This window comes from Pleurodeles waltl, chromosome 4_2 (genome assembly GCF_031143425.1).
Source record: "Pleurodeles waltl isolate 20211129_DDA chromosome 4_2, aPleWal1.hap1.20221129, whole genome shotgun sequence".
Lineage (NCBI taxonomy): Eukaryota > Metazoa > Chordata > Amphibia > Caudata > Salamandridae > Pleurodeles > Pleurodeles waltl.
In genome coordinates, this window is record NC_090443.1 from 832035415 (window position 1) to 832059835 (window position 24421).

Consider the following 24421-nt stretch of genomic DNA (forward strand, 5'->3'; position numbering starts at 1 on the left):
CTAGGGGAAGATGCTGTCTACTATGTACGAAATACACCAGGAACTCTCTTGATGAAGAGCCCCTTAATTCCTTTCAGATGCTATTTTCTGTGTTTCAATCCCAGAGTGTGAGTCCTAGCCAATCAAACCTGATCTTGGCTAAGCCTTTCCTTTTTTACTAACACTCTGCTCCTAGCCATGCAGTTCCTTTCAACTTCTTTGGCTTAGGTTATTCCATTCTCCTGACTGCATTTCATCTTTCATGTTTTATTCTTATTGTTTACTTGCAAATCCAACCCCCAACTTTGTGCCACCTTTACCTTCAAAGGGAATGTTGAAAATTGTGTTTTTGGTTGAGGGGGTGGTGTGAACCCTACCCAAGCAACAACCACCATCCCTGTCTGGATGACCCACATAAAGCCACTAAATTAATCTGTGATTAACCTTCTGATCACATGACACAAACACAGTCAGCCCTAACTTAGAGGCAGTGTGTAAAGTGTTTATGCAGCATGTACCCAATAATAAAGTAAAAACATAACAGAAAAAAAATCCCACACCAATGTAGTAAAATAAAATACAACATAATACATTATTTGAGACCAAAATGCCGAACATCCAATCAGCAGAACCAGAGTTATGAATTTTTAAAGGTTTGAGTAAAAACTAGTCTCTAAAAGACCAAAGCGCCAACTGTGGTCATAAAATCGGGCAAGACTGGGGCAAAGTCAAAGTTATGGGGTATCACAATGGAGCACGGTTTGAATACAAGAGGTGGACTGGGCCCTGTCTCTGCTTACTTTCTGACTAAGAAGAATTTTTGAAGAAAAATGTCTAAGAAAGTAAAGTTTGCGGGGCAAGGCTGCCGGCAGTGTCTGAGTAGGAGATATCATTGTTGAGGAGCCACTGGATGAAGTCACTGTGAAAATTTCTACATTAGGATTAAGTTGCTTTTTTGGAGATCGAAAAAGTCCAGACAGCGGATAAAGCTGCAGGCTGTAGCAGCGGGGGATCCATGAGTTCAGATATCCCTTCTGTGAGGAGCTCCTGAAGAGGTGCTGATGCTGAGAAGAACGCAGCAGAAGCTACAGTGAAATCAGGTCGACTGACGATACACCTTGGTCAGGTTGGCAGGCAGTAGGTCCTGGTCTCCTCTTGGTTCTCAGAGCACTTTTTGGTTGAAAGTTTTCTAAGTGCCACGTTTTGGTTTCATGCTGTTTGGGCACCCTTGGCACCAATTTCAAAGCTCCATGGCTACTAGAATAGGCATATGCAATGGTGAGTGAGTGCTTGGTGTTTCTGTGCAGTGATGTCTCCAACGCATATGTTAATTCACAGCTAGCACATGCCCGAACATAGCACTTTTTTATGTCTTACTCTTCTTGTTATAACTCCAGGTGCCAGATTCCTACCAGTGGATCTCATAACCCCATATTCCACTTGGTGCAACTATGGCGTGTGCATATTTGCAGAAAATGGGACTGTGCCCCTGGCTAATTATCCAGGGGAAAAGACTCAGCAAGAACTGAGCTTAATGATGAGAGGTGTATATTTGTAGCATGCGTGGACAAAAAGGAACAGCAATCAAGCAATTAAATAGATCACATCCATAAAACACATATGGAAATAAATATCTTCTGTGATTATATATACTAAATGTGGCACGTGATAATGAGAAAACGGAGAGTACGTGTATAGCGTATAAGGGTTGTTCATTCAACATGCACAAGAGTCGTGCGTCTGACATGCTCTATTTTCAGGATAACTGTAGACTACATAAGTTGCTCCTATTCAGATGAATTCTTTGTAAAATGTTCTCGTACAGACATTGTGAAAATCTGCAATGCTTATGTCTTCAATGAACCAACACTAGATAACCCTGCATCACACCAGGAAAGCTACTATGGTACCAACCAGTTGTAAAGCAACATGTCACTACGAAAAAATAGACTGATAAGAATTTAACAGCTGTGACTTTGTTCAGGTTGAGATTAAAATGTAATTGCAATATGTTACCATTTGGATTTTTCTCATGTCTGAAACAAAACAGTTAATGCTCAGCGATAAATAAAAACCAAACCCTATATACAAAATAGAGATGTAAAATATAAAAATGTTATAGTATTAATGTTAATATAACAAAAATACATAGCAATGCCTAGAGAAAGTTGCCTTCAAGAAGATGCAGATCACCGTAAATTATGTTCAGTACATTTTACAAAATAAATGTCTTTTTAAGTTGCTGAACACAGCTAAGAGAGATAACCTATGTGGAGCAAACTGGAAATCTGTTAATGTTGCTTTTCTAGCAATATTTACATTCTCATGTCTTGTGCCTATTATAGCCACCTGTCTTCACCAAACATAAGTGGAGAAGGAAGTAATGCAAATATGTGTAAGAAGTAGATCTGTCGACTTAACATTTTAACAATGAACAATCTTTTTTTATGGTTTATGTGGCTGCTTTTCTATTCCTTTGTAGGCCCGTACTCTTTGTTTATCATAGTTTATTTGTGGGTTACACAAATCGTATAAGCTAAAAATGACGTTTCAAGCTCAAATAAATGAGAAATCTGTAGCAAGCTGGCCCTCTATGTAGTGTGCAAATCTAGGCACGTGTCCAGGGGGTCCAGGTAACCACACATTGGTTTAGAGAGATGAAAACTACACCACCTATTGCTCTAATTTTTATGGTAGTTTGGTCGAGTAGTCAGGCTAATCTTGGAGAAGTGCAAAGCATTTGTTGTACTCACAGTATCCATAAATCGAGGCACACACTCAAAAGAATAACTGGAGCCCAATTTACAAAAATACTTTAGATTGTTATAAACATTTTAAGAGCAAGATCATCAAAATTTGGTAAGTACTTTTTAAGAAATGATTTTTTAAATTTTTAATAGAGTTAGTCTTTCTGTGCTTAATTACGCACCGTAGGAATTGATGGAAGAATACTTTGAAAATTCACAGTCAATCAGACAATGCGTTTACCAATGTCTCCTTTTGTAGGTAGGTCAAGGTTGTCATTGGGTACCCTGGGCCAGCTAGAGAAGTTTGGGCAACTCCCGGTTCCAGCGTGAGCAGCTGCAGAAAGTTGATGGAGCTGGTGCCAGGCCACGGCAGGGGACCACTTGGAAAGCACTACACAAGTGTACTTAAAGGTTGGAAGCAGGAGGTAGGTTAGTTTGAGAGTTGCTTGCAAGTAAGCATGGCCACTCTGGTGGGAGTTCTGGGTGGTTCCTGAAGGACCTCGACTGGGGTTTCATGTGGGTCCTTTTTTAGTCCGGGATGGACTGTCCTTCTGGGTGTCAGATGTGAGGTGACCAGGGCTATTGCACGGTCTGGCCACTGGAGGTTGCACACTGGCACCTTGGCACACTGATTGGTTTTGTCCTCACAGTCTGACAGGTGAAGTTTGGTCTGGCTGCGGTGTCTGGTTCCTTGGTCAGCAGCCGGTCACTGAAGTGGCCTTCACTGGGTCTTAGGTTCCTTGGAGTTGTAGAGTGATGCCTTCACTCTGAAGGGAGAACTTTGGCAATTTTTAAAGAGAGCAGGTTCTCTGGGGGTTTGTAGATTTTCTGACGTCCAAGCAACACTTCAGTGGTGATTGTCGAGTCCTGGGTGCAGCAGGCACCTTTTCTTGGTGCAGTAGGACTTCAGTTCTCGAGCCATGGGTCTTCTTTGCTGCTTGTCTTCTTTTGTCACTGGAATCTGATTTCTTGTTCTAGGGATAACCGCTAAATACTGTATTTAGTGGGCGTTTTTGGGGGAACCTAGTAGTGACAAATGGGTCTTCTATCTTACGGTGGCTACATCCACTAAGTGACCACTTCCTGTGGGCAGAGGTCCCTTCCGTACACCTGATTGGCTATTTTCCTTCCATCCAAGATGGAAGAAAATGAAATGGAGCGGTCACCTCGCATGCAACACCCAGGACTGCCCACTCCTCCTGTCCTTTGTCTGATTTCCCACTGTTGTTCCTGCCAAAAGTGGGGGTTTGCAATAGGGGTGGCCATCTGCTGCTAGAAGGAGGTATGGGGTCGACTTTCAAGGGCAGTAAGCCTTTTAAAGTTCGCTAGCAAGGCAGTGCACATTCCTAAGGGAGAGGGTGTTAGCACCTCCACCCAAGAAGGGCTTTGTTCTGAATCCCAGAGCAGGATCTCTCACCCCAAGGATTAAGGCTCTTGTCTGATGGTGGCAGGCTGGTTGTGACCGGCCAGCAAAAATGGCACCTCTAAGGTGACCCCTGGGTAAATTTTGCAATACATCAAATGCTGGCATCAGCTTGGATCTATCATTCTGAGTTGTTTGATACCAAACAACCCAGGGTTTACAGTGGCCATCATGTAGCTGTGAAACTCGTATGGACCAGTGTTCAGCATATGCACTTAAGATGGCTGCTCTGTTCACTTACTATGTCCCAGGTTTGGGAAGCCCACAGTGGGGGCATATTGCTCTTGCAGCAATGCCTTCACATACAGTGTAGGCCACCCTGCCTTAGTGCTGAAAGACCTGCCAGAGGGGTGTCTTACCTATACTTCATGCAGTGGGTAGTGGACAGGGCACACAGGCAGTGTGCCATGTCGAGTTTGTCTTTTGGGATTGCATCCGGACACTCATCCTGCAATGTCAGTGCTGGGTGCACCTGAATGCATGACCCTAGAGGGTGGCGCAATCAGTGCTGCTTCCCTCAGGGGCCCTACCCTTAGTACCCCTTGCCCTGGGTACCTAAGAACCATTTACTAAGGACTTATAGTGGCAGTTAAAGGTGCCTCCAATTGTGCCAATGCATCACAGCAGTTTTGAGGAAAGAAATCTGGCCCAGGGAACCTGGTTAGCAGGGGCCCTGGGCACTAACAACTTTTAGGCTACGTCATTTACCAGGCAAAAAGTGGGGGGCTAACTATGTCAAAGAGGCCTTTTCTCACAAAATCCACCCTACAGAGGGCATTCCATATAATAAAGACAATCTTGAAAGGCAGAATTCCAATAATAAAATTTAAGAGTACCATTTACATAGATCAACACACCCAATAAAACCATCATATTGATAACTAGATTCAGGGCGTGCTTTCTAAGGCTTTTTCTTTCAGTGAATATAAAACATGGGCCAGGCAAGAATATCTGCTTCAGGGTTTGACAATGTCCTTCTGTGTTTAGCCAGACCAGCAGTTACCTTGTCTCAGCAGTGGACAGTGAACTGTGGTATGCAAGACATTCAAGCTGAAGAGATGGACGTCAACTGAAGGATGACACACTACAACTAAAGGATAAAGCACATGCAGACCCATCTACTAAACATACTCAAACCTGCTTGAGGATGCCTTAGCACAGGTGACCTAGCTCACTGTGCTGTGATGAACCCTAGCTGCACCTCTATGATAAATCTCACCCAGACTGAAACATGTCTAAGTTGCTTGTGTCCCTGTTCTGAAGAGACATGAAGTAGTAGTTCAAGCTGGTCTGTGCTTTTTTGTCTTTAAGAAGATTGATTAACTTATCGTTGATCCCTCTCTATAATGTCACAAGGAGCTGAAAACAATGGAAAAGAATGTAACACATGAAATTACCTTTCCTAAGATTAATTGAAAACTTCATCTACACATTTTTGTCTTTCCAGTTCAGTTGCCCTGAGGTGAATAAGTATACCCATATCTTGGCAATCTAAACTACTGGGCAACAGAAAATCGAGCAGCATCTGACTTGTAGCATTAATAGACTTAACATGTTTGGGGTTGCTTGCATTACCATTCAGAAGGGACACAGCTTGTGCTGATAGTCCTTTTTAGGTCAAGCTTGATGTGCATATGGTGTCATTCCACTCTGGACACAAATAATAAAATGAAATTGGACCACATGAACTGCAAGTGGGTAAAATTAAATAAAACATTTCCATTCATCATATTTTTTCTTTCCCAGTAACTTGCCTTAAGTGGTATGTGTATGCCCAGACAAAGGTCTGGAGCTCGCTTTGCCATAGAAACTAAAGCTACTGCCTCATTGATGTGGTGAACATGTCTGAAATATGTCCAGGGTTACTTCTATTCCCATTCAGAGGAAACACCATCTAGCAGATGGTGGCGAATTGGCCTTTGTACTGTGCATTCAGGCCATGTTTGCTTATGGTTGTCTCTGTCTGTAATGGAACAGAAACCAATACAATAGCAGAACGGAGTGAAACCACCTCAATTCCCAGTAGTTAGGATTAATTCAAGCATTTCCATTCCTTATTAATGGTCTTTCCTTGTGCATGTTAGAACAAGGTTGAAAATCATATTGTGGATGTTGATGATGATCCTTACCAGTACATATTTCTTTGTTTACTTTTTGCAGGGTAGAATCCATTCCTTGAATAAACAACACGTATCAATAGGGTTTTCAATAGTCTTCTATGATCCAGAGTGTAATACAAGCATTGAAGTGTGAAGTATTACAGTCTCCTCAAGTTAGCTCAAACTTGAAGATGATGCATCCTCCAATTACTAACCTTCCAGTTCATCAATGTTATCTCTAACTCAGTCATCTTGCCCAAGGTCTGAAGCCGTGTATCACTACTGTGATTCTGGAGCCCATTTAAAGCATGGGAAGCCTGAGAAATATCACCTTCCTCTAACCACAGTATTGCAAATCTAGGCACGGAGTCATTGGTTTGTGAGATATAACCAAACAAACAAGTTACTTACCTTTGGCAACAAATTATCTGGTAGAGACATATTCTAGTTGCAGATTTCTTACCTTACAATTTCCCCCAGGCGTCAGTGTGTATCCGGATTTTTTTTTTTCGACCAGTACCCCTGCACGCCGTTAGGTAGCATCGGTTGAATCTGCTTCTGTCTTTGGCTTTGTGGTCAACAGATATGACATTGTGGGTGGTAAATGGGCGCCACCCTGGCACGCTGACGTCAGTTTCTTTTCACGACATTCCACACTGGAATTGTGGAGCCATGAAGAACACCGACCCTAGTGCACCAAAACTAGGGCCCTGGAAGGGAAGTCCCTATCCCTAGAAATCAGTTTGCAGAGAGGGGAGGATGGTTGGGTCGGTAAGGAATCTGCAACTAGAATATGTCTCTACCAGATAATTTGTTAGCAAAGGTAAGTAACTTGTTCATCTGATAGAGACTTCAAATTGCAGATTCCTTACCTTAGAATAGATACCCAGAGGGGGAGGGTCTGCGAACCAAGATCATACTAGGAAGTCCTGCAGGATCGAACATGCAAAGTACCCGTCACTTCGGACCTGACTGTCCAGGCAGTAGTGTTTGGTAAATGTGTGCAAGGATGCCCACGTTGCTGCCTGGCAGATATCGAGGACTGGAACACTGCGTGCTAACGCAATGGTTGCAGCTATTACCCTAGTAGAGTGATCCCGCAAACCCCCTAGGGATTGCTTTTTATCCAATATGTAGCACATTTTCATACAGAGAACAACCCATCTAGAGATGGTTCTTTTCTGCACAGCCCAAACCTTCTTCGCTCCCACATAACCCACAAAGAGTAGATCATCCACCCGAACTCTTTGGTACGATCAAGATAGAACACCAACTCACTTTTTGGGTCCAGGTGGTGGAGTCCTCCTCTTCCTTAGAAGGATGTGGAGATGCATAAAAAGTAGACAAGGTGATGGATGGGCCTACATGAAAGGGTGTGACTACCTTAGGTAGAAAGGAAGCTCTAGTATGAAGCACCACCTTGTCAGGATGGATGGAGATGAAAGGTGGCTTTGAAGAAAGAGCCTGCAGCTCACTCACTCTGCGGGCAGAAGGGATAGCTACAAGGAAGACTGTTTTCACAGTAAGCAGGCAAAGTGGGCAGTTGTGAAGTGGCTCAAAAGGAGCACACATCAGAAAGGTAAGAACTAAGTTCAAATCCCATTGGGGCATTATGAACGGGGAAGTAGGAAAGAGATGGGTAAGACCCTTAAGAAATCCTCTAACAATGGGAGAATTAAACAAAGAGGGTTGGTCAGGCAATCAGAGGGAAGCTGAGATGGCAGACAAATAACCCTTGAGGGTGCCAAGAGCAGAGCCCTGCTGGGCCAGAGAAAGAACAAACAAAATTACCTCAGAAAGAGGGACAGAGAGGGGGGTCATAAGACTTGTCTGCACACCATGTCACAAATTTGTTCCATCTACAAGCGTATACTGTTTTGGGGGAGGACACCTGGCTGCCAAGATAACACTGCAGACTTCGGGCGGAAGGTCAAATGCTGTCAACTCCCACCGCTCAATCTCCACGCAAGAAGACGGAGACTGGGCAGGTTCGGGTGGAGAACCGCCCAGAAACTGCTGCGACAGAAGATCCTCCCGAAGGGGCAGTCTGATTAGAGGATCGATGGTTATAGTCAAGAGCTCGGGTACCATACTTCGTGCTCAGTCCAGAGCCACAAGAAGGACTTGGGCCCAGGTGTTCTTGGTCTTCTGGAGAACTCTGGGAAGAAGTGGTATTGGCAGAAAGGAGGCTTAAGTGCCACTCAAGACAAAAAGCATTGAAGAGCGAGTGCTGCCTTGGAAACTCCAATGTGCAAAACAGCTGACATTGTACGTTCTCTGCGGAGGTAAACAGATCTGACCAAGGCTCTCCCCACTGCTAAAAGAGAACTTCTGCCACCTCCAGATGGAGACGCCGTTCGTGATCGACCAGGCATTGACGGCTGAGTTCATCGGCTCAGGTGGTCACAGAACCTGCCAGATGTTTAACCACCAGGGATATGCCTTGATGTTCCAGCTATGTCGAGAGACGCAGATCCTCCTGACAAAAGGTCCATGACCTCGCCCGTCCTGCTTATTGCAGTACCACATGGCATTGATGCTGTCTGAACACCTGACCACAAAGAATACTTTCATAGCCAGTCTGATCGCCTTGAGCTCCAAAAGACTGATATAGAGCTCAGACTCTACTGCAGAACAGATGCCTCTGATCTTAACCTCTCTAGTGTGGCCACCTACTCCCAGGAGTGACACATCTGTCACTATGGTCAGATCTGGTTGGGGAAGAAAGAGGGATCTGCCTTTGACCCAATCGCGGTTCGAAAGCCACCATAGCAGATCTTGCGCAGTCCTCTACGAGATTTGGACCATGCTGGAGAGATTCCGCTGATGTGCCCACTGGAACATCAGGTCCCACTGTAGAGCCTGCGTATGCCACCGGCATGCGTCTCCAACAGAATGCAGGAGGCCTTGAGGCCCAGCAGCCTCAGAGTCATTCACACCAAAATCCTGGATAGAGGCTGAAACATCGGTATCAGCCTGAATGTTCTGGACTTGCCGCTTCAGAGGATAGGCCCGAAACTGCACTGTGTCCAGAACTGCTCCAATGAGAGGGAGCATCTGAGAGGGAGTCAGGTGTGACTTTGGGACATTTATAGTGAACTCCAGCGAATGCAGGAGGTCTGCCGTAGTCTGTAGGTGGAAGACGTCAGCCTGGGGTGAGCCTACCTTCAACAGCCAGTCGTCGAGGTAAGGGAAGACTGAAACCCCTAACCTGGGCAGATCAGCTGTGACCACCACCATTACTTTGGTAAATACCTGAGGGGCGCTGGTAAGGCCAAAGGGGAGCATGTTAAATTGAAAATGCTTGTGACCTACCACGAATCACAAGTAAAGCCTGTGGGATGGCAAGATGGGAATATGAAAATATGCATCCTGCAAGTCCAGTGCTACCATCCAGTATCCTGGGTCCAGGGCAGATAGGACCTGAGCCAGAGTGAGCATTTTTATCTTCTCCTTCCAGAGGTCTAGGATAGGGCAGAGGCCCTTGTCTTTTTTTTCAGGACCGGAAAGTAGCAAGAATAATGCCCACAACCTAATATGGCACAGGAACCCTCTTTATGGCACCCTTGGCCAAGAGAGCCGTAACGACCTCGCGGAGAAGTGCCAGGTGATCCTCCGTCATCCGATCATAGGATGGTGGCATGGATGGAGGGGTAGTCTCGAAGGGGAGGGAGTACCCCCTTCAGACTATTTGCAAAACCCTGCTGTCTGACGTGATGGTGTTCCAGCAGGGCAGATGATGGTGAATCCTGCAGCCGACTGGTCCCTGGTGGGGAAGCGTCAGACTAGGAAGGTTTAGAGGCTGAGGGGCGTGGGTGAACTAGATAGACTGCTAGCTCCCTGACCCTCGCTGATGCTGGATCCCTGGCCACGCAGAGGCTGAGCAGCATGCATGGTAAAGTGACTGTTGAGGAACGGACGTGGCTGGGTGCCCCTTCCAGGGCTTAAAGCCGGTCTTCTATGACGACATCCTCGATGTACCAAGAAGTAAAAAAACTTCGACAAAAAGTCAAAAGGTCAGTCAAAAAGCGACTGTAGGAGTAACCCACAACCTCATATCTGGCAACCATGATGCCAACGATGGACGAGGAGTCGACCAATGCTACCTAACGGCACACAGGAGTACTGCTAAAAAAAAATCTCCGGATCCAGACTGACGCCTTGGGAGAATTTTAAGGTAAGTGTTAGAAATGGGGTCTTTGGTTGACAGTCAGGTTACCCCCTGTTCAAGCAAAGACCCTCACTCTAGTCAGGGTAAAAGAGAATCACCCTTAACTAACCGCTGCTTACCCCCCCTTGGAAGCTTAGCACGAGCAGTAGGCTTAACTTCAGAGTGCTAGGTGTAAAGTATTTGTACCAAACACATACAGTAACTTAATGAAAACACTACAAAATGACACAACACAGGTTTAGAAAAATAGGAAATATTTATCTAAACAAAACAAGACCAAAACTACGAAAATCCACAAGTCAATTTATCAATTAAAAAGCAAAAAGAGTCTTCATGTAGTTTTAAACACACACTAACACTGTTAGCGTGAAAATGTACCTTGAGTGCATCAAAAATAGCCCCAAACGGGCGAGTGTGCATCAAAAAGGGCTTGCGATGCGTCGATTCCACTCAAGAGCGAGACCATGCATCGTTTCTCCTTTCGTTAGGTTGGGGCGCGTCGTTTCTTGTCTCAGCAGGAGAGCAATACCTCAATCAGGTCAGCACTCTCAGGTCCGGGCAGACCTTGCGTTGTTTTTACAGGCCCAGCGGTGTTTGCATTGGAAATCCAGACGCACAGTGATCCAAAAACCACACAGCGCAGGTTGCGATCTCCCAGCCTCCGTCAGCGATCATTTCTCCAGCTCCGTGCGTCGATTCTTCGGACGCGTTTCTGGCGAGCATCGAATTTCAGCTGCGGAGTCAGCGGCGCGTCGTTTCTTCAGCCGCAGATCGGAGTCGCGGCAATCTGTTCCCTGCACAGCGCTCTGTGCGTGGATTTTCTCCTCTTAGGCTGCCAGCTTCTCCTTTCAGGGTCCCAGGAACTGGATGGGCACCACAGGGCAGAGCAGGAGTCTCTCCAGAGACCCCAGGTGCCGGCAGAGAGAAGTCTTTGCTGTCCCTGAAACAACAGGAGGCAAGCTCTAAGTCAAGCCCTTGGAGAGTTCTTCTCAAGATGGAAGGCACACAAAGTCCAGTCTTTGCCCTCTTGATCTAGCAGAGGCAGCAACTGCAGGATGGCTCCACAAAGCAGTCACGGGCAGGGCAGCTCTTCTTCCTCAGCTCTTCTCCAGGCAGAGGTTCCTCTTGTTTCCAGAAGTGTTCTAAAGTCTGTGGTTTTGGGTGCCCTTCTTATACCCGTTTTCTCCTTTGAAGTAGGCCTACTTTAAAGTAAAGTCTCTTTGAATGTGAAATCCTGCCTTGCCCATGTCCCAGACACTCACCAAGGGGTCGGAGACTGCATTGTGTGAGGACAGGCACAGCCCTTTCAGGTGTAAGTGACCACTCCCCCCCTCCCTCCTAGCACAGAAGGCCCATCAGGAAAAGCAGACTACACCCCAGCTCCCTTTGTGTCACTGTCTAGTGTGAGGTGCAACCAGCCCAACTATCAAACTGACCCAGACAGGGAATCCACAAACAGGCAGAGTCACATAAATGGTATAAGCAAGAAAATGCTCACTTTCTAAAAGTGGCATTTTCAAACACACAATCTTAAAATCACTTTTACTAAAAGATGTATTTTTAAATTGTGAGCTCAGAGTCCCCAAACTTCATCTGTCCATCCGCTCCCAAAGATAATCTACACTTTAATCAAATTTAAAGGTAGCCCCCATGTTAACCTATGAGAGGGACAGGTCTTGCCTTGCAACAGTGAAAAACTAATTAAAAAATATTTCACTGTCAGGACATATAAAACACATTACTATATGTCCTACCTTAACCATACACTGCACCCTGCCCTTGGGGCTACCGAGGGCCTACCTTAGGGGTGTCTGACATGTAGGAAAATACAGGTTTAGGCCTGGCAAGTGGGTACACTTGCCAAGTGGAATTTACAGTTAAAACTGCACACACAGACACTGCGGTGGCAGGTATGAGACATGATTACAGAGCTACTAATGTGGGTGGCACAACCAATGCTGCAGGCCCACTAGTAGCATTTTATTTACAGACCCCGGGCGCCTCTAGTGCACTTTACTAGGGACTTACTAGTAAATCAAATATGCCAATCATGGATAAACCAATCAACCATACAATTTACACAGAGAGCATATGCACTTTAGCACTGGTTAGCAGTGGTAAAGTGCTCAGAGTTCAAAAGCCAACCGCAGCAGGTCAGTTAAATTAGGAGGCAGGAGGCACAAAGATTGGGGATGGCCCTGCATAAGCAAAAAAGTCCAACAATGAGGTATCTGCAACTAGAAGTCTCAATCAGATACACGTTAAAGCTTGAAATACTTGCAGAACCCAAACTGTTGTGAGCTTAAAGCATTGGAGGAAGAAGTTCGTTTCTATTAGCTGTGCCAACTCCCAAAATTGGAGACTTCCTATTTCCAAAACCATTTCAATATCATCTAAGCTGACAACTGATGGAGCAACAGGGAGATCAGTCCCCCAGGGAAGTGATTAGTCTGCCATTAATCCTATACAGTGATCCAGGACTTGGAAGCTGATTTTTTTAAGAATTCCAGAGAAAACATCACAGGTATAATCAAATGGATCATGCCTCTCCGTTATTATAATTACTACAGAAGGATTTAATTGGCCATAGGTTTCCTTAAGACCACCATTTTTATAGTTAGCCACAAAGACTGACCACACTAAGAGGTCTTCAATCTCAATATACAAAACGAGTGCACCTTCCTAGGCCAAATAAGCGAGGTCACCAGCTTAGTCAGTCAGTTAAAAAACATGTATGACTACTTTGCACAGAAGGGCTTGTCAAAATGAGGATGTACACTGACCATTTCCACGAGACTCAATCAGTTTACCAAGACAAACAGATATAGCACCAGATGATGATTTTTTTTCAAACTAAAAAAAAATAGTTCAATGCAGACATTTGAACAGCCCTTGAAATACCTTCATACCAAAATACCACAATGGGGAGTGTTTTTTCTTACTCTAAATCATGGGGGCAGAGAACATCAACAAATATTCTCGAGTATTGCATAATATTGCAGAATATTCTACAACTAGTTCAGAAGTCTCATAGAAGCACTTTACTGCTTACTTTAAAGAAATGCCTATGCCATAAACAACTAGACTAAATGAATATTGGGTAGTAAGTCCCAGATGTTCTGGAGGCAAATGTTCAAGACTGCGTCTGTTCTGAGTTTCTCTTGGGCTGGATAAAAACACCATTGCTCTTTTTTCAATTGTGTAAAAAAAAAACACATTTTTTAAGCATGTACATCAATTAACATATTTTCTAATAACATAATGTGTGCATGCACTTCTCATCTTCATTCATAGCTGTATGCATTCGTTCTCATGTTCCCCATGACCTAATCAGCAAATTAATCAACCTCTTCTAACATCTTATTTCCTTGTTGTATTGGTGCATTTTATCAAGTTCCACTACAGTCCTTTGATCCAGTTTGCAATCCTTTTGATTTGGCTAGCCTCTCGATCTTTTCCTCTGATCCTAATAGTTGTCTGTAATCTGTTTGTAGTCAAACAAGTGTAGGGCTCTGAGTCTTGGTGGGCATGATAGATATCAGTTATCTTCACTCATAAATGTGACCACATCTTCATGAAGTCATCTTTACATCTGACAGTGTGGTACAGTGGGTTTTGCAATGCTATGGTTTCCCATAGTTTTCCATACACGATTTCCAAGGAAGGAGATGCTTTTTGCTTCCACTAACTTACCAGTACAGTTTTAATGCCTCCAAACGTTGGAATATTAGTTCCCAGTGTCTGCGTTGTGCTGCATCCCAGTTGACTTGGCCTAATCCCAGCACTACCACTTCGGGTATGCCTGGCATAGGGTAGCCAACCATTCTTTCTATGGCTGCCAGCAATACCTTCAAATAGCAATACCACCAAATATGTTTCCGACTTCTATGCCCACAACCCCTTCAGCATCTATCTCATGCATCAGGAAACATGCAGTACATTTTATCTGTGGTCATATACCAACCAGTTTTTATTTTAACTGCAGACTCTGTGTTGCACTTATTGTATCCCACCACATCTGTCCTGGCTCCCACTCCAGGCGTCCTCCCATCTCTTTCTCCCATGTATGTCCACTTGAGCCAATTCCTGGGGTTGTAAGTGTGGTATGCAAAGTAGTTATATACCCTTCATGCTCTCCAATTGCCTCACTACTACCTCAAGAGGTGTCCTCAGTCTAAACACTACATTTATATTTTCTCTGTGCAGAACTCAATGCCTCAATTGGTAATAGTGAAAGCTTTCTCTTCAGGAACATTATGTTTTCTTGCAATTCTAGTAAGAACTTTTCTTATTTTTAAATGGATCTTGTAACATTACCCAATGCTTTAAGGGTGTCCCACACAATAGATTTAAGTGTACCTGTGGTATCATTTATTTTCCTCAAGTGCCAGTGCCTTCTTAATAATGCCTCCTGGGCTTCACGTCACTTCCGTGTATGGGATTTACAGTAAATCTTTGGGGGTCAGACCAAGTTTTCCAAACAATATGTGGGAGAGATTTTATAATGATGATAGCAAAACCACATTTATTAACAAGTGCAAAGTATTACTCTTCTTATCTAGAAAGGTGGTTGCACGGCTATTTCTGATCACTAAGGCCACACAGTCACCCTGCAGTTTCAGGGATTCAGTTCCTGACAGATGCGTTTCCTGAAGAAGCATAATGTCAGATCTTTTGGTATGTAAATTGTGGAGTACTTTTTTCCTCTGTACGTAATTATTTAAGCAATTCACCTTTAAGGAGGAAATCATCAGTGGTCTGGATGCCAGTGTCAAGTGATCACGTTAGTGGACGTGTTCCTACTCTAGGCGTCCTGTCTAAGGGATGGGTGGTAACATCTGGCAGCACTAGCTCTCTCGCAATAAGATGCAACGTCCCACAGGAGGAGTAGTATTAGACAAGACCTTTGGGTTTCAAAGGGAAATGTCCTAGGAGGTGAACAGCAATCTACATCCTTTATTAGCGCATTTAGTATTGTAAACACCATCTAGTTCTCCCAATATGACGATTGTTGATGTATGTTGTCATTGGCAGGTTTAGGTTTAGTTTTGTTTTCTGTATTGCACTAGAGTACATATCTCCCATTGTTCCTAGGCATGCTCTGGTACATCTCGCCATCACTGCCTTCCCATGCAGAGGCTCCAACCCCTGTCAGTTGCCTGTGCCCGGGATACGCAATGGCCCGCAGGACACAATTACAGATTGGCCATATTTGGTGCAGCCAAATTATGTCCTCAGTGGGGCCATTATCATTCCCCAACATCCCCTGGAAGTGGCAGGCCACCTGGCTTGGTTAAAAGTAGGGTTGCATTGTATTTAATTGGCTCTCTGCGAAACAATGAATGAGAAGGGAGCATTAATAGAAGAACAGGACTGCATCTTTGCAACCACTAGTGCATCCTTCTACAATGGAAAATAAAACACTCTTAAGCTACATCAGCTCTGACAAATAATGTTTCCATGGGTGCAACAGACATAACAGCTCTCTAACAATACAGGTAGTCTTATATATCAGTTACCTGGTAGAAGACGTGCTAGGTAAGGACCTCCGCATTGCTCCGGGGCTCATACTGTAATAAGAAGAACTTTCCAGATCTGAAAGGGAGAAGTTGGGACCAGTGCCTGCAGCTATCGGAGCTGAAAGAACAAGAGAACAAATGCTGAGTAAATAGGTAGCCTTTCCTGTTTAGATACAATGACTAACCTCACCTGTTCTAGCTGATGCAGTGGATGCATTGCTGAAAGAAAATACATGGTACTCTATTGGTGCAAATATGTCTTTGGTTCTCCAAACATGGATACATTTTACTTATAACAACTAAAAAGAAAGAAAAGATTGACTGCCCATTCCATACAATGAAAACATATCTTCATGCTTTAATTACACAGACACTGGAAGAAGTCCATCTAACCCTGGCCTGCGCCATGGTATTCTTACTCCACACATTAATAATTTAGTTTTGGTCTTGTCAAAACCACCATTTATACTCTATTATTCCACACGTTTATTACTCACCCTGTTAAGTACATTTTAAATATGTCCTGGACAAACCTGACCTAGGTTACCAGCCGTAATCTCATGGTTTTTCTGGACAACTGTTGCACAAGGTCTGTTTTCGGAGGTTTAAGCACCCCATCAGATCCGCAGCTTCTCATCCCTCTAGAGCACACATACAGATTCTTGATCCCCACCTTACATGATCTGTGCTAACAACAACCCCCCACTTTATCAGCTGCTTCCTGAACTCTCTCCAAACATGGAGACGTGGCCTCCAGATCTAGGCTTAAGGCTCCAGCTGTGATGTCACAAGCGACGTGCACAGCGCTATGTTTCTACATGTTGCACAATTTACTCTTGTTGTGGTTATCATGTATTATACCGTCCATAGCCTCCGGAAGTCATATGATGTAAATGTCCTCTATATCTTGGCACCCTGAATGCACGTCCGTTAATTTATCTGCATTGGACGTTATTTTCCAATTTTCCATTACACCCGTACACCGTTTCATTAAAAATGATTAGATCTGTTCTTTTCCTTCCCTTCTTGAATATCTACCCTATAGGATACAAGCAACCTACTAGCCCCTACGCCGTCTAGAAATAAAGGGGCTTGGTAAGAATGAACTGCAGCACGAGTGCCAGATCACTGAAGACTGTATGTAACACAGTAGACACCTGGACGAGAAGACCGTTATGCCTTCACAGGAGATTTGGATGTGCATGGGCTTGGTAAGAGCTGTTCATTTTGCATGTGATTGACTGATGGGTTTTCATGCCTGCAAACGTTCCCTGGAAGGACTGAAAACAACTGATTGGTCAGACAGTCTGGAGGAAAACCAGCAGTGTGTTTGGAATGTTAAGGGGAAGTTGTGACTGGACTCCAATCAGTAAAGAAGGCCATTAAGTGAAGGATAAATGAACGTATGGCAACTAAACGGTTGACGAGAACCCAGACTTGGGTGGCATTAGGTAGTTTCCGTAGCCTTAAAACTCCCTTTAGGGAATGGAGTAGCTTCATATTCCATATTCGAGAGCTGAGTTGCTGCCACCAACTGTTGACTGAACCAGGACAGACTCACCAAGCTATCGTCTGGTTGAGCTGTGTAGATGTCACTGCACTCTGTAGCAGAGAACAACGCCTGCTGCAGCCCAGGCAGGCACTTACTTAGTATAAATGCAAGTTCAGGAAAAATAGACCAATAGGGTGAGATGTAGAGTGAGAACTGAACGTTTTTAGGGTGGTGGTTATCGAATCTCAAGCGACAATAAATACAAAATTTATGAGTCACAATTGTTTTTGAGTAAGTGCCAAAGATGAGCCCAATAGCGTATAGACTGCTGCCGCTAGTAACACAGCTTGATATACATTACTGAATCCGGTATTGAATAATATATCCATGATTCTACTCAGGTTCTCTGCTTTGGACAACTAGTGCAGTCTTTATTCAACCTTCAAGAAATGTGCAGATAATGTAGGAAAATAACGCTTGCAGGCTTTGCATTTTAGCGTAATGAGTGTTACAGTCTGACTCCAAAAGCTGTATCAGTTGTTAAAGACCTCTTCCACGGATCACAGACCCAAGCCACTAATGAGCGTTCCCACTGTCCTTTTCACTTCTATCTCTCCCACATGCCCTCTGATCTCCAACTCCCCATATACTCACCTCCTCATCATTTCCTTAGTTCTCTTCTCCATCTATAACCTCCAATCCTCATCCAACCTTTAGTGTCAATTCGCCACACCATAACAATGTTTCTAATTCTATGTCAGGACCGGAGGCGAGGATTATGCCTTGCTTTCTCCACTTTATTAAATGAGCAGCCAAGTAATTAACACAAACTACAAGTCCCATGAACAGTTGGGAAAATGAGTACAGTTATAACCAATAAACAGTAAGAATTTTGTCCAATTAAAGAAGGTAGTCCATAACATAGTCCCTCGTTTGTGTTGAGTCTTCCTCTTTCTTCGCTGCTCGCAGCCGAGATAAGTCGTTTTTTCCCTGCTCTCTGTATTTTTCACATGTATTTGTATATTTATGCTCATTTCATTGTATTTCGTCTGTAATGTAATTATTTAATATTTGCTGCCTCGCGGGAGCGTTTTTCGCCCCTTCGCGAGCGTTTTTTCTTATGGTACACATTCCTTCCCGGCAACCGTCAGAGGGTGCTTGCCGGGAAGGTAACCGTGGCAACGAAGGAGAGACGCGCTGAACCAGACGCGCGTATTTCTCTCCTCAGAGTGCAGTGAGGTGTTTTCCCTCGACGCGCTCGTTCGTTTTCCGGACCAATTAATCACTTTTTCTTCTGCCTGGAGAGCGACGCCCTGCTGGGTCAGTAAATATTAACAAAGAAACGGAAAAAGAAAGGCTGTGACGCTCCTTTTACAGGAGTCAGTATTTCATTATATATATATTTTTTTTCTTTATACTTAACCCTTTGGGTTATTATTATTATCATTAAACAGCCTTTTTGGGACATTCTCCCAGGCAAGCAACGAAGGTTGCTATCAACCCCCTTTTAATCATTTTTGGTGCACTGGGGTGTAGTTTGTCCCGGGCTTTAGCCTTTTGAACTTGAGTGCTCAGACACTCTTTTTCTTCTCAACTGACGCCCAGTTGTTTACAAATTTCGGTATATATATATAAATATATACTAATTTAAAAAAAAAAAAAAAAAAAAAAGAAGGAAAGAACTTCTGAAACCATTTTATTGTTTAATATTATTATTCTTTATTGTTCCCATATATTTTTCTACAATGGATATGGATCCTAACGAGGAAGAGGAATTCTTTGATGCTGTGGACGCGTCCATTTATAGGGCCGTCTCGGAAGCAATTGGTCCCCTTGAGGACAGACTATCGCAACAGATAGCGCGCGAATGCGCAAAATTCTCATCCCCTCCTGTTATTCCTTCTGCCCCTCCTGCATCTAATGATACCTTTGCAGATGTGCCTCCAACTAAGCGTCCTCGTGAATCAGGGTTTGATGTGGACCTCTTCGATAGAGTTAGAAATTCTCTGAGTACTCTCTCGGATCCTTCTTTTCCTCTAGTCTCCTCAAGACCTAGGTCACCAAATCTCCCTCACAGTGATTCGTCGGGGATCAAGAAGCAGACGCCAGTCCTTCCAGATCTTGGCTTCCTTCTGGATCGCAATCTGCTCCTCAAATCTCAGACATGTTGGATCCCGATGATATTATCCATCCTAGATCGTCTGAATGGGCGCCATCTGACAAGGTGGCAGCTTATGTTGCGTCACGTATAAGAAAGCCGATGGAAAAGGATTCTCGTAATTGCCTTCGAGCAAAGTGTCCACGACCATCTTTGGCGGACAAGGTAGCCATCACTCCAGATTTAGATCCCAAAATGTCTACTTTTCTGCAGAAATTTATTAAAGACCCTAAGAAAGGAATTGATAGATCCTGGAGAGCATGTCAAGACAAACTTCTGGATGTCTTGGGACCCTTGACTAAGATTTTAGACATGGCAGAAGATGCTAAGTCCTCTGATGCTATAATTTCTCCTGAGATTCTCTCAGGTTGGGCGTAGCGCGCTATTATTTTTTTGGGAAATGCTAATTGCGCTCTTTCCACCGAACGCAGACGTTCTTTATTAATTAAAGTGGATCCCAAACTAGGGGATCTGGCTGATTCTGAAGCAGGTCCGATAGCGTAAGGAGGTTTGTTTGGTGAACCTTTCATAAAGGAGTTAGGGAAGTTTGTTAATACCTTCACGTCCCTGGACAAGGCACACTCTTCAATGAAAAAGGTTTTTCCCACTCGGATTTTCCATGGGGCCGGTCGAGGAAGGGGCCGCTCGTCCGGCCGCCCACAATCAACCAACTCCTTCAGGGGGCAAGGCTCCAGGCAGAATCAGTTCCAAGATCACAATCGTTTTGCCAACTTCTATCCGACAAGAGCCAGACGTTTCAGACATCGTGGTGGCAGAGGATCTTCAGCAACAACCTCTTACGGTAAGTGTTCTCCCTTCTTCCCTTCTAAAAGTAGGGGGTCGTTTGGCAAATTTTATCCACAAATGGAATCATATTACACAAGATGCATGGGTCCAACAAACAATTCAAGGTTTCCATATAGAATTTGTAGGAACTCCCACACAGGTTTCACTGCCAAAACCCCTGGTGTTCTCTTCGCAGGACTCCCTTTTAGTAGACACCGAAATTTCGGATTTACTACGAAAACAAGCCATTTGCCCAACAACCCTACATTCGAGGGGTTTCATAAGCAATATCTTTTTAGTGGACAAGACGGATGGCGGTCGCCGACCAGTCATCAATCTAAAAGAGTTCAACGAGTGGCTGGTATATCGCCACTTCAAAATGGAAGGAATCCACCTTCTTCGAGACGTTTTACGCCCCCTAGATTGGATGGCTCGTCTCGATTTAAAAGACGCCTACCGCACTATTCCGGTCTACCCACCCCACAGACGTTTTCTTCAGTTTTTCTGGGGAGATCAAACTTTCGAGTTCACTACCCTTCCATTCGGTCTTTCCTCAGCCCCGTGGTGTTTCACCAAGGTTCTCAAACCGGTGGTGGAACACCTCAGGGCTCAGGGAATTCGGTTAATTGTGTACCTCGACGATATTTTACTTCTCGCCCAGTGTCCCAAACAACTTTCAACGCATCTACAGACAACCGTCAACTTACTACAAAACCTAGGTTTCATGATAAACAAGACCAAGTCTCTTTTAACCCCTTCTCAAAAACTGTTTTTTCTAGGCTTCACTATCGATTCGGTATCCGCAACTTTAAGTCTTCCCTCCCGCAAGATGACAAAAATACGTCACGAACTTCGCCGTACCTTGGTCAAACACAAAGTCTCTCTACGCCAGATTGCTCGCCTCATAAGACTTCTCTCCTCTTCTATTCAGGCAATTTTCCCGGGTCCATTGTATTACCGCGCTCTTCAACGACTCAAGGCAGCTCACCTGCGCAAACGCCTTTCGTATTCCCAAAAAGTGATTCTGTCGCAAGAAGCGGTAGAAGAAATTTGCTGGTGGCTTTCACATATGGAAGCCTGGAACGGCAGAGCTATTTTCGGCTCGGCTCCAGATTTGGTTATAGAGTCGGACGCCAGCAGAGTAGGCTGGGGTGCTCGATGTGGCAATTTTTCTACCGGAGGGACGTGGTCACTACAGGAACAGAACTTACATATAAACTGTCTCGAATTGCTAGCCGGTTCATTTGCAGTGAAATTCTGGACCAAGGATTCTATCAAGTCGAACGTCCTCTTGAAGATGGACAATATTTTGGCCGTCCGGTATATCAACCATCTAGGTGGCTCTCGTTCCGAAACGCTTTCCAATCTAGCGTCCAGTTTTTGGCAGTATTGCCTCGACCATCAGGTTTCCGTGACAGCACAGTATCTTCCGGGAAGCCAGAATCAGATTGCGGACTTTCATTCTCGACATCTCAAGGATTCCAGTCTATGGAAACTCCATCCGGAAGTTTTTTCCTCTCTGTCCCATCTTTGGGGACCGTTCTCGATCGATCTCTTCGCTTCGAGGTTGGATCATCAGATTCCCAGATTCTTCAGCTGGAGGCCAGACCCTTTAGCGACAGCTACGGATGCATTTCTACAAGATTGGCGTCAGGAGAAAGCTTATGCTTTCCCTCCCTTTGCGATGATTACTCGAACATCCGCACAGGTACGTCGTCAATCGGCATCCATTGCGATCATAACTCCAATCTGGAGGTCTCAAGTGTGGTTTCCGGTTCTTCTGGAACTTTCCTGGGATTTTCCAATCCGACTCCCCCTGTTTCCCTCGCTTCTTCTCAGTCCGAATGGTGCTCCTCATCAAATGGTCCTCGAAGGTTCTCTAACCTTGATGGCGTGGCGAATTTCCGGGGACGCTGGTCGGTGTCGGGACTTTCGCGACAGGCTGAGGAAATATTATCCAAAGCATGGGCTCCCAGCACTTGTAAACGCTACAGATCTGCGTGGGGAAGATGGTCCCGTTGGTGTTTGCGAAGGGGTTTTAATCCCGTGGAGACAAATATAGTTCATATCCTGAACTTCCTTGCTGACCTTGCTTCCAAAGGTCTAGCTTATCATTCTATTAATACTTATCGATCCGCGATTTCAGCTGGACACGTACTAGTTGATGGTCTTCCTGTCGGTGAACATAAACTGGTGTGTCGTCTTCTTCGGGGTATAAGACTTTCTTTGCCTCCGGAACCCCGTTATTCTTTCCTCTGGGACGTTAATCAAGTTCTGAATCTCTTCCTATCTTGGCAACATAATCACTATCTTTCCAGAAAGGAGCTGTCGGCTAAACTAGCCATGTTACTTTGTCTCGTTTCTTGCAGAAGGGTCTCCGATGTTCGTGCTCTCGACGTTTCCCATAGATCCTTTTCTCCTTCAGGGGTTTCGTTTACAGTAGGAAGACGCACAAAAACCAATACCAGAGTTATTTCCTATCTGGCTTTTCCTGACGCTCCAAAACTATGTGTGGTTCAATGCCTTAAAGCATACGAGGACATGTCCTCCGAACTCCGTCCTCCAGGTGAAGATCAGCTCCTTATCTCATTACGTAAACCTCATAGAGCTGTTTCTTCTCCTACTATTGCTCGCTGGGTTCGTTGGGTCATGCATGAAGCGGGCATTGATCTTTCCCTTTTTGGTGCACATTCTGCTCGTGGGGCTATGGCCTCTAAAGCATTCCACTTAGGTGCTCGTCTGGAAGACATCATTAATGCAGCAGACTGGTCATCAGATTCTACCTTCAAAAGGTTTTACTTCAAACCAGTTCTGAATATAGCACAATTGGTTGTCAACGAGCTTTAAACTAGCATAATCCTCGCCTCCGGTCCTGACATAGAATGAAAAATTTCCTAGCTATCGTAACGGAAAGTTTCAATTCTATTAAGGACTCGGAGGCGAGGATTATCCCACCCGGACCACCTTTATAATACTACAAAGTTTAGGTGAACCCACCCCGTATTTAGTAAGTATATCCTATCTTATATATTTCATGTTTTTTCTGCATTTAAAAAATAAATAAATAAATAAAAATAATAAGAAAATATATTGTTTAACTTAAACAACAATCTGATTAGTTTTTCTGAATATTAGTTTTTTCCTTAAATCTGTTTTATTTTTCATAGCCTCTGATGCCACAAAACAAGACGGTTCTTGACTGCTCGCGCTTCGAAAGAGGAAGACTCAACACAAACGAGGGACTATGTTATGGACTACCTTCTTTAATTGGACAAAATTCTTACTGTTTATTGGTTATAACTGTACTCATTTTCCCAACTGTTCATGGGACTTGTAGTTTGTGGTAATTACTTGGCTGCTCATTTAATAAAGTGGAGAAAGCAAGGCATAATCCTCGCCTCCGAGTCCTTAATAGAATTGAAACTTTCCGTTACGATAGCTAGGAAATTTTTCATTCTATCGCTTACAGTTCACCCTCATAAATTTAGCTCTTACTTCTTACATTCTCTCTTCTTTTTACATATCAGTCGCACTTCTCACCTGTCTCTTCCAATTTCCCTTTCAACTATATTTTTCAGTTTCACAGTTGCCTTACTTATTCAGTTTCACACTTATATTCACCTGTCCCTCATTTTCCTTTTTCATAGCTTAATTCTACCGGATGCACTCCACCTACATATCAATTGCTCTCCCTACAATCTACCTGTTACTGTTTCCCTTATGTCCTCTTCAAATTACTGCTTAAGACCCCAATTCCCATTAGTCTTATCTAATTGCTTATTTCCGCTTCTTTATGTCAGTCTTTCTTCTTATTTCCTGTCTCCTTTTTAAATTCCATTTCTTCCTTCTCTCATATCTCATTTTAATTTTCCACTCCTCCTCGTCTCTTGAAATGCACATCTTTTGACATCTTATTGGCACTGGTGTCAATAATATTTCTTTCTGTTCCACCATGTTTTTTTTTGGTGATTATCCTATGCTCCCTATTTCTGTTTCTTCTTTCTTGCACTCACTCGGTGATTTTTTTCTTTTTTTTGCTTTCTTGCT

General features: G+C 44.1%; 1 protein-coding gene across 7 annotated transcripts in view; it reads right to left on the bottom strand.

Annotated features, from left to right (window-relative positions):
* The window catches only part of NFIA (nuclear factor I A), an 807499-nt gene that overhangs the window by 167568 nt on the left and 615510 nt on the right, over nucleotides 1-24421 (bottom strand). For all 7 annotated transcript variants that reach the window (XM_069232553.1, XM_069232552.1, XM_069232556.1 and 4 more), the window contains exon 5: nucleotides 15939-16056. In XM_069232553.1, coding sequence (XP_069088654.1) covers nucleotides 15939-16056 — 118 coding nt within the window. The remainder of the gene's footprint in view (nucleotides 1-15938; nucleotides 16057-24421) is intronic.